Source organism: Salmo salar, chromosome 02, assembly GCF_965601325.2.
Source record: "Salmo salar chromosome 02, fSalSal1, whole genome shotgun sequence".
Taxonomy (NCBI): Eukaryota; Metazoa; Chordata; class Actinopteri; order Salmoniformes; family Salmonidae; genus Salmo; species Salmo salar.
Genome location: NC_138292.1, coordinates 79367501 through 79377500, shown reverse-complemented (window position 1 = coordinate 79377500; position 10000 = coordinate 79367501). Strand labels below are relative to the sequence as shown.

Genomic DNA, 10000 nt, shown 5'->3' with positions numbered 1-10000 from the left:
AGTAAAGTCTGGAAGAGGAACTCATGCTTGTCCTGTTAGTATCAGTAAAGTCTGGAAGAGGAACTCATGCTTGTCCTGTTAGTATCAGTAAAGTCTGGAAGAGGAACTCATGCTTGTCCTGTTAGTATCAGTAAAGTCTGGAAGAGGAACTCATGCTTGTCCTGTTAGTATCAGTAAGGTCTGGAAGAGGAACTCATGCTTGTCCTGTTAGTATCAGTAAAGTCTGGAAGAGGAAGGTCAACTCACTCTCATGGCGTCTAGAGCTGTCCGAAGGTTTTCTTTCTCTGTAGTGCTAGAGGTGTGTTTCACCAGCTCCTGGTAATCACATTACACTATTAACAGTGATGCATTTAAGCCACATGTGTGTTAATAAAACACACACACACACACACACACACACACACACACACACACACACACACACACACACACACACACACACACACACACACACACACACACACACACACACACACACACACACACACACACACACACACACACAACACAGACACAGACACACGTTGTGTACCTGGAGCAGTAGGTGGTATTTGAGGACTCTCTGTATGGGAACCATGAGTAGATCACGCAGAGAAAACCTGCCACTGTTAGCCCTCTTAGAGCACTCCTAGAGAGGAGAGGAGAGGAGAGGAGAGGAGAGGAGAGGAGAGGAGAGGAGAGGAGAGGAGAGGAGAGGAGAGGAGAGGAGAGGAGAGATTAGTTCAGTGTAAATTAAAGAGAATAAGCTACTTCAGAGATGTATCCACCACTCTGTCCTCCTCCATGTTTCATATGGGTGATGTATCCACCACTCTGTCTTCCTCCATGTTTCATATGGGTGATGTATCCACCTCTCTGTCCTCCTCCATGTTTCATATGGGTGATGTATCCACCTCTCTGTCCTCCTCCATGTTTCATATGGGTGATGTATCCACCACTATTCTCACCTCTAGTTTCATTCTGACTCCTTCCTTCATGGCGGACATCTTGTCCAGGTGTTTAGTAGCTGCTTCCACCTGACTGCAGTACCGCCCATACGGCAACAACCTGGGAGAGAGAGATATATTTAAGCAATAATTCCTATTATAAACTGGTTACCAACGTAATTAAAGCAGTAAAAACAAATGTTTTGTCATACCTGTGGTATACGGTCTGATATACCACAGCTGTCAGCCAATCAGCATTCAGGACTGGAACCAGCCAGTTTATAATCATTTTACATAATCTTTCCAGCCCTTATATCCCTTTCTAATCAAGCCTTTGAGATTTGCCGTGCTGATAACGGTGTATTTCTCTACCTCTCTTTATAGTTGATGAAGACCTGGTAAAGGTTCTCGGCCTTCAGGGTTAAGATAGAGGTCTGGATCTCCCCCAGCAGACTACGATGGGTTACAGCCAGATCCTACAGAGAGAGTCGGAGAGAGGGAGGGGAGGAGGTAGAGAGAGAGAGGGGGGTAAGAGGGGGAGGAGGTAGAGAGAGAGACGGAGGAGGTGGAGAGAGAGAGGGAGGAGGTAGAGAGAGAGGGGGGGTAAGAGGGGGAGGAGGTAGAGAGAGACGGAGGAGGTAGAGAGAGAGAGGGAGGAGGTAGAGAGAGAGAGGGGGGTAAGAGGGGGGGGAGGAGGGAAATTATGATTTCATATGTTGGGGGCAGTCTCACACACAGTTTACCCTGTCTCACACACAGTTTACCCTATACACACAGTTTACCCTGTACACACACACAGTTTACCCTATACACTCACAGTTTACCCTATACACACACAGTTTACCCTATACACACAGTTTACCCTGTACACACACACAGTTTACCCTGTACACACACACAGTTTACCCTATACACACACACAGTTTACCCTATGCACACACACAGTTTATCCTGTACACACACAGTTTACCCTATACACACACAGTTTACCCTGTACACACACAGTTTACCCTATACACACACACACTTTACCCTATACACACACACAGTTTACCCTGTACACACACAGTTTACCCTATACACACACAGTTTACCCTGTACACACAGTTTACCCTGTACAAACACACAGTTTACCCTGTACACACACAGTTTACCCTATACACACACACAGTTTACCCTATACACACACACAGTTTACCCTATACACACACACAGTTTACCCTATACACACACAGTTTACCCTGTACACACACAGTTTACCCTATACACACACACAGTTTACCCTATACACACACACACAGTTTACCCTATACACACACAGTTTACCCTATACACACACACAGTTTACCCTATACACACACAGTTTACCCTATACACACACAGTTTACCCTATACACACACAGTTTACCCTATACACACACACAGTTGACCCTATACACACACAGTTTACCCTGTACACACACAGTTTACCCTATACACACACACACTTTACCCTATACACACACACAGTTTACCCTGTACACACACAGTTTACCCTATACACACACAGTTTACCCTGTACACACAGTTTACCCTGTACACACACACAGTTTACCCTGTACACACACAGTTTACCCTATACACACACACAGTTTACCCTATACACACACACAGTTTACCCTATACACACACACAGTTTACCCTATACACACACAGTTTACCCTGTACACACACAGTTTACCCTATACACACACACAGTTTACCCTATACACACACACAGTTTACCCTATACACACACAGTTTACCCTATACACACACACAGTTTACCCTATACACACACACAGTTTACCCTATACACACACAGTTTACCCTGTACACACACAGTTTACCCTATACACACACACAGTTTACCCTATACACACACACAGTTTACCCTATACACACACACAGTTTACCCTATACACACACACAGTTTACCCTGTACACACACAGTTTACCCTGTACACACACACAGTTGACCCTATACACACACAGTTTACCCTGTACACACACAGTTTACCCTATACACACACAACTATGGAGATAATGACTTCTTTCTACAGTCACTATACAAAACATTAGGAACACCTGTTCTTCTCATGAATGACCAGGTGAATCCAGGTGAAATTTATGATCCCTTATTGGGGTTCAGTCAGTGTAGGTGAAGGGGAGTAGACAGGTTAAAGAAGGATTTTTAAGCCTTGATACAATTGAGACATGGATTGTGTATGTGTGTCATTCAGAGGGTGAATGGCCAGGACAAAATCAAAGTGCCTTTGAACAGGGTGTGGTAGTAGGTGCCAGGCGCACCGGTTTATGTCAAGAACTGCAACGCTGCTGGGTTTTTCACGCTCAACATTTTCCCGTTGTTTATCAAGTATGGTCCACCACCCAAAGGACATCCAGCCAACTTGACACAACTGTAGGAAGCATTGGAGTCAACATGGACCAGAATCCCTGTGGAAATGCTTTCGACACCTTGCAGTGTCCAAGCCCCGACGAACTGAGGCTGTTCTGAGGTCAAAAGGGCAACTCCATATTATTAGAAAGGTGTTGTTAATGTTTGGTATAGTCAGTGTTTATACACAATACTAATACTCTGTACAGAAGGAAGAACAGAATGCCATACCGCCGTGTTGATGAAGATGCTCTCTATGTCGTGAGGCTGAAGGAACTTCTGGAGGGGCTTCATAAAGTGCTACGCACACAGACAGAGTTACAGTTATGTTTGACAGCAGAGAGAGAGAGAGGGAGGGAGAGAAGGAGAGAGAATGAGAGAGAGAGAGAAGAAGAGAGCTAGAAAGAGAGAGAGAGGGAGAGAAGGAGGGACAGAGAGAAAGAGAGAAGGAGGGACATAGAGAAAGAGAGCAGGAGGGACAGAGAGAAAGAGAGAAGGAGGGACAGAGAGAAAGAGAGAAGGAGGGACAGAGAGAAAGAGAGAAGGAGGGACAGTGAGCTAGAGAGAGAGAGAGAGAGGGAGAGAAGGAGGGACAGAGAGAAAGAGAGAAGGAGGGACAGAGAGAAAGAGAGAAGGAGGGACATAGAAAAAGAGAGAAGGAGGGACAGAGAGACAGAGAGAAGGAGGGACAGAGAGAAGGAGGGTCATAGAGAAAGAGAGAAGGAGGGACAGAGAGACAGAGAGAAGGAGGGACAGAGAGACAGAGAGACAGAGGGACAGAGAGAAGGAGGGACAGAGAGACAGAGAGAAGGAGGGACAGAGAGACAGAGAGAAGGAGAGACAGAGAGACAGAGAGACAGAGGGACAGAGAGAAGGAGGGACAGAGAGACAGAGAGACAGAGAGAAGGAGGGACAGAGAGACAGAGAGAAGGAGGGACAGAGAGACAGAGAGACAGAGAGAAACAGAGGAGGGACAGAGAGACAGAGAGAAGGAGGGACAGAGAGACAGAGAGAAGGAGGGACAGAGAGACAGAGAGAAGGAGAGACAGAGAGACAGAGAGAAGGAGGGACAGAGAGAAGGAGAGACAGAGAGAAGGAGGGACAGAGAGACAGAGAGACAGAGAGACAGAGTACTACCTGTAATATGGACTCCAGTGTGTCAGTGTATTTCTCCTCTGTCTGTCTGATCTCCTGCAGGCAGCATTCTCTCTTATCCACCTCCATCTTCTGCTGCTGTAACGTAACACAACCTTAACACAACCATAACACAACACCATCTGGTTCATTCTCTCTTATCCACCTCCATCTTCTGCTGCTGTAACGTAACACAACCTTAACACAACCATAACACAACACCATCTGGTTCATTCTCTCTTATCCACCTCCATCTTCTGCTGCTGTAACGTAACACAACCTTAACACAACCATAACACAACCCCATCTGGTTCATTCTCTCTTATCCACCTCCATCTTCTGCTGCTGTAACGTAACACAACCTTAACACAACCATAACACAACCCCATCTGGTTCATTCTCTCTTATCCACCTCCATCTTCTGCTGCTGTAACGTAACACAACCTTAACACAACCATAACACAACCCCATCTGGTTCATTCTCTCTTATCCACCTCCATCTTCTGCTGCTGTAACGTAACACAACCTTAACACAACCATAACACAACCCCATCTGGTTCATTCTCTCTTATCCACCTCCATCTTCTGCTGCTGTAACGTAACACAACCATAACACAACCATAACACAACCCCATCTGGTTCATTCTCTCTTATCCACCTCCACCTTCTGCTGCTGCTGCTGTAAAGTAATACAACGACAATTACACAACCATAACACAACCGTAACACAACCCCATCTGGTTCATTCTCTCTTATCCCTTTATCCACGTCTTCTGCTTCTGTACATAACAAAACCATAACACAATCATAATATAAAACAACCATAACACAACCACAACCATAACACAACCACAACATTCTCTGTTATTCACCTCCATCTTCTGTTGCTGTAACGTAACACAACCATAACACAACCGTAACATAACCATAACAGAACCAAAACACAACCATAACAAAACCATAACAGAACCAAAACACAACCATAACAAAACCATAACAAAACCAAAACACAACAATAACAAAACCATAACAGAACCAAAACACAACAATAACAAAACCATAACAGAACCAAAACACAACCAAAACACAACCATAAAACAGGACCATAACACAACCATAAAATGACCATTCCCGAGTGTAAAAACAGCTCCTATCGCCATCCTTTAAGTGTGAAAACAACATAGCCACATCTCTGGTAGTATTGACCGTAGTGTTCTCTCACCGTCTCCGATGGCTCATCGGCCCTCATCAGGTCTTCATATATCTCATCCCCCTCATTCTCCTCATCCTCCACACAGTCATAAAGATCATCATCCTCGTCCACTGTTTCACTGAGAGGGAGAGAGAGAGGAGGAAGAGAGAGGGGGGGAGAGAGAGGGGGGAGGGAGAGAGAGAGGGGAGAGAGGATAGGGAGGAGAGAGAGAGAGGGGATAGGGAGAGGGGAGGGAGAGAGAGAGGGGAGAGAGAGGGAGGAGAGGGAGATGGGAGGGGATAGGGAGGAGAGAGAGGGGAGGTAGAGAGAGAGAAAGAGAGCGAGAGAGAGGGGAGAGAGGGAGGATAAAATTTGTCATTATCATTCGACACACACACACACACACACACACACACACACACACACACACACACACACACACACACACACACACACACACACACACACACACACACACAGAGACAGTAACTTACTCAATCTGGTCAGAGAGACCGTTGTAGATATCATCATCGGTAATACAGCCTTCTATTGGGAAAGACCTGGAGAGAGAGAGGGAGAGAGAGAGAGAGGAGAGATGGGGGAGGTGGGGAGAGAGAGAGATGGGGGAGGTGGGGAGAGAGAGAGATGGGGGAGGTCGAGAGAGAGAGAAGACAATGATAGTGTTTTACTTTCCAATGAAGAAGAAAATAGAATGGTTGAGTTTGTAGAGTTTGGTAACTTACTGGAAACCCTTCCGGACGGAGATGGGTGAGTGGGACAGAATGGACAAGGTGTCTATCACCTGAAACACAGACATACAGGGACATGGGATGACATAGATGGACATGGGATGACATAGAAAGATATAGAGAGACTTCTTAGATAAATATGCTAGATATTTCATTTGCTGTGGTTATGCTGGTGGTGAGCTGTTTAGCAGACAGTAAACGGAACCTATTTATGACAGGAGACATAAGACAGACACGAGAGGGACAATATATCTGAACGCTTCTATTGCTCCCTCTCTGTCTTACAGTTTTGCTATGACTCAGCAACTGGATGGAGAGAGAGAGAGAGAAAGAGAGAGAGTGAGAAACTACAGCGTCTTGAAGAAGAGAGAAAGAAGTGAGAGTGAGAGAGAGAGAGAGAAGTGAAACCCGAAGTAGAGGAGAAGGAAGAGAGCAGACCAACCAACTGCTGAGAGACAGAAGACTGGTACTGTATGGACACTACATGGCCAGAAGTACGTGGACACCCCTTGACTGTGTTATTTAAAGACTGGTACTGTATGGACACTACATGTCCAGAAGTACGTGGACACCCCTTGACTGTGTTATTTAAAGACTGGTACTGTATGGACACTACATGTCCAGAAGTACGTGGACACCCCTTGACTGTGTTATTTAAAGACTGGTACTGTATGGACACTACATGTCCAGAAGTACGTGGACACCCCTTGACTGTGTTATTTAAAGACTGGTACTGTATGGACACTACATGTCCAGAAGTACGTGGACACCCCTTGACTGTGTTATTTAAAGACTGGTACTGTATGGACACTACATGTCCAGAAGTACGTGGACACCCCTTGACTGTGTTATTTAAAGACTGGTACTGTATGGACACTACATGTCCAGAAGTACGTGGACACCCCTTGACTGTGTTATTTAAAGACTGGTACTGTATGGACACTACATGTCCAGAAGTACGTGGACACCCCTTGACTGTGTTATTTAAAGACTGGTACTGTATGGACACTACATGTCCAGAAGTACGTGGACACCCCTTGACTGTGTTATTTAAAGACTGGTACTGTATGGACACTACATGGCCAGAAGTACGTGGACACCCCTTGACTGTGTTATTTAAAGACTGGTACTGTATGGACACTACATGGCCAGAAGTACGTGGACACCCCTTGACTGTGTTATTTAAAGACTGGTACTGTATGGACACTACATGGCCAGAAGTACGTGGACACCCCTTGACGGTGTTATTTAAAGACTGGTACTGTATGGACACTACATGTCCAGAAGTACGTGGACACCCCTTGACTGTGTTATTTAAAGACTGGTACTGTATGGACACTACATGTCCAGAAGTACGTGGACACCCCTTGACTGTGTTATTTAAAGACTGGTACTGTATGGACACTACATGTCCAGAAGTACGTGGACACCCCTTGACTGTGTTATTTAAAGACTGGTACTGTATGGACACTACATGTCCAGAAGTACGTGGACACCCCTTGACTGTGTTATTTAAAGACTGGTACTGTATGGACACTACATGGCCAGAAGTACGTGGACACCCCTTGACTGTGTTATTTAAAGACTGGTACTGTATGGACACTACATGGCCAGAAGTACGTGGACACCCCTTGACTGTGTTATTTAAAGACTGGTACTGTATGGACACTACATGGCCAGAAGTACGTGGACACCCCTTGACGGTGTTATTTAAAGACTGGTACTGTATGGACACTACATGGCCAGAAGTACGTGGACACCCCTTGACTGTGTTATTTAAAGACTGGTACTGTATGGACACTACATGTCCAGAAGTACGTGGACACCCCTTGACTGTGTTATTTAAAGACTGGTACTGTATGGACACTACATGGCCAGAAGTACGTGGACACCCCTTGACTGTGTTATTTAAAGACTGGTACTGTATGGACACTACATGGCCAGAAGTACGTGGACACCCCTTGACTGTGTTATTTAAAGACTGGTACTGTATGGACACTACATGGCCAGAAGTACGTGGACACCCCTTGACTGTGTTATTTAAAGACTGGTACTGTATGGACACTACATGGCCAGAAGTACGTGGACACCCCTTGACTGTGTTATTTAAAGACTGGTACTGTATGGACACTACATGGCCAGAAGTATGTGGACACCCCTTGACTGTGCTGTTTAAAGGTTGTGGTTGTGTTCTGGGCTGCGTTATGACTGTGTTAGGGTCGCAAAGAGAAACAAGACTTGTTCCTGTAACTGGGTTGGCTTATGGTAACCGTGGTGACACATTGACAGGAAGCTGCAGACTGTGAGGCGGGCAGAATAAAACGAAAGAAAACTGCTGTAACCCCCATGTCAAAGACGACACACGTGCGCACGCGCGCACACACACACACACACACACACACACACACACACACACACACACACACACACACACACACACACACACACACACACACACACACACACACACACACACACACACGTTCAGACGACAGCAAGGGGAACTGCTCCTCCCAACCCGAGCACTCTTGGCCGTCCCGCCCCTATAGCCCCCACCCTCCTAAATAAAACAGGTTGTCTTTTCCTACTAGACTGTGAAACAGTGCATTCAGAAAGCATTCAGACCCCTTCCCTTTTTCCACATTTTGTTACGTTACAGCCTTATTCTAAAATTGATCAAATAACATTTAAAAAAAATCCTCATCAATCTACACACAATACCCCATACTGACAAAGTGAAAAACTGATTTTTAAAAATGTTTACTAATTTATTAAAAATGTAAAAACATAAATACCTTATTTACATAAGTATTCAGACCCTTTGCTATGAGACTCAAAATTGAGCTCAGGTGCATCCTGTTCCCAAAATATTTTGCATCTTCAAAGTGGGAGGCATGTTGTGTAAATCAAATGATACAAACCCCCCCCCCCCAAAATATATTTTAATTCCAGGTTGTAAGGCAATAAAATAGTCTCACAAGCCACTGTACATCCTGTTTCCATTGATCATCCTTAAGATGTTTCTACAACTTGATTGGAGTCCACCTGTGGTCAATTCAATTGATTGGACATGAATTGGAAAGGTGTCAGGTTGGATGGGGAGCATCGCTGCACAGCTATTTTCAGGTCTCTCCAGGGATGTTCGATCGGGTTCAAGTCCGGGCTTGTCCCGAAGCCACTCCTGCATTGTCTTGGCTGTGTACTTAGGGTCGTTGTCCTGTTGGAAGGTGAACCTTCGCCCCAGTCTCAGGTCCTGAAGTACAGCCATCTCTGCAGCACTCCACCAATCAGGCCTTTATGGGAGAGTGGCCAGATGGAAGCCACTCCTCAGTAAAAGGCACATGACAGCCGGCTTGGAGTTTGTCAAAAAACCTACTCCAGAGAGCTCAGGACCTCAGACTGGGGCGAAGGTTCACCTTCCAACAGAACAACGACCCTAAGCACACAGCCAAGACAACGCAGATGTGGCTTCGGGACAAGTCTCTGAATGTCCTTGAGTGGCCCAACCAGAGCCCGGACTTGAACCCGATCGAATATCTCTGGAGAGACCTGAAAATAGCTTTGCAGCGATGCTCCCCATCCA

General features: G+C 45.6%; 1 protein-coding gene across 2 annotated transcripts in view; it reads right to left on the bottom strand.

The window, feature by feature from the left end:
• Nucleotides 1-10000, bottom strand: part of LOC106594609 (proto-oncogene vav) — a 39832-nt gene that overhangs the window by 17577 nt on the left and 12255 nt on the right. Inside the window, exons 4-12 of one of the 2 annotated variants that reach the window (XM_045710412.2) lie at nucleotides 6412-6470; nucleotides 6163-6228; nucleotides 5699-5807; nucleotides 4480-4575; nucleotides 3574-3642; nucleotides 1299-1402; nucleotides 948-1047; nucleotides 533-628; nucleotides 247-315 (exon numbers count right to left, since the gene is read on the bottom strand). In XM_045710412.2, the coding sequence (XP_045566368.1) occupies nucleotides 247-315; nucleotides 533-628; nucleotides 948-1047; nucleotides 1299-1402; nucleotides 3574-3642; nucleotides 4480-4575; nucleotides 5699-5807; nucleotides 6163-6228; nucleotides 6412-6470 (768 nt within the window). The remainder of the gene's footprint in view (nucleotides 1-246; nucleotides 316-532; nucleotides 629-947; nucleotides 1048-1298; nucleotides 1403-3573; nucleotides 3643-4479; nucleotides 4576-5698; nucleotides 5808-6162; nucleotides 6229-6411; nucleotides 6471-10000) is intronic. The other variant, XM_045710414.2, reaches the window with a different exon arrangement.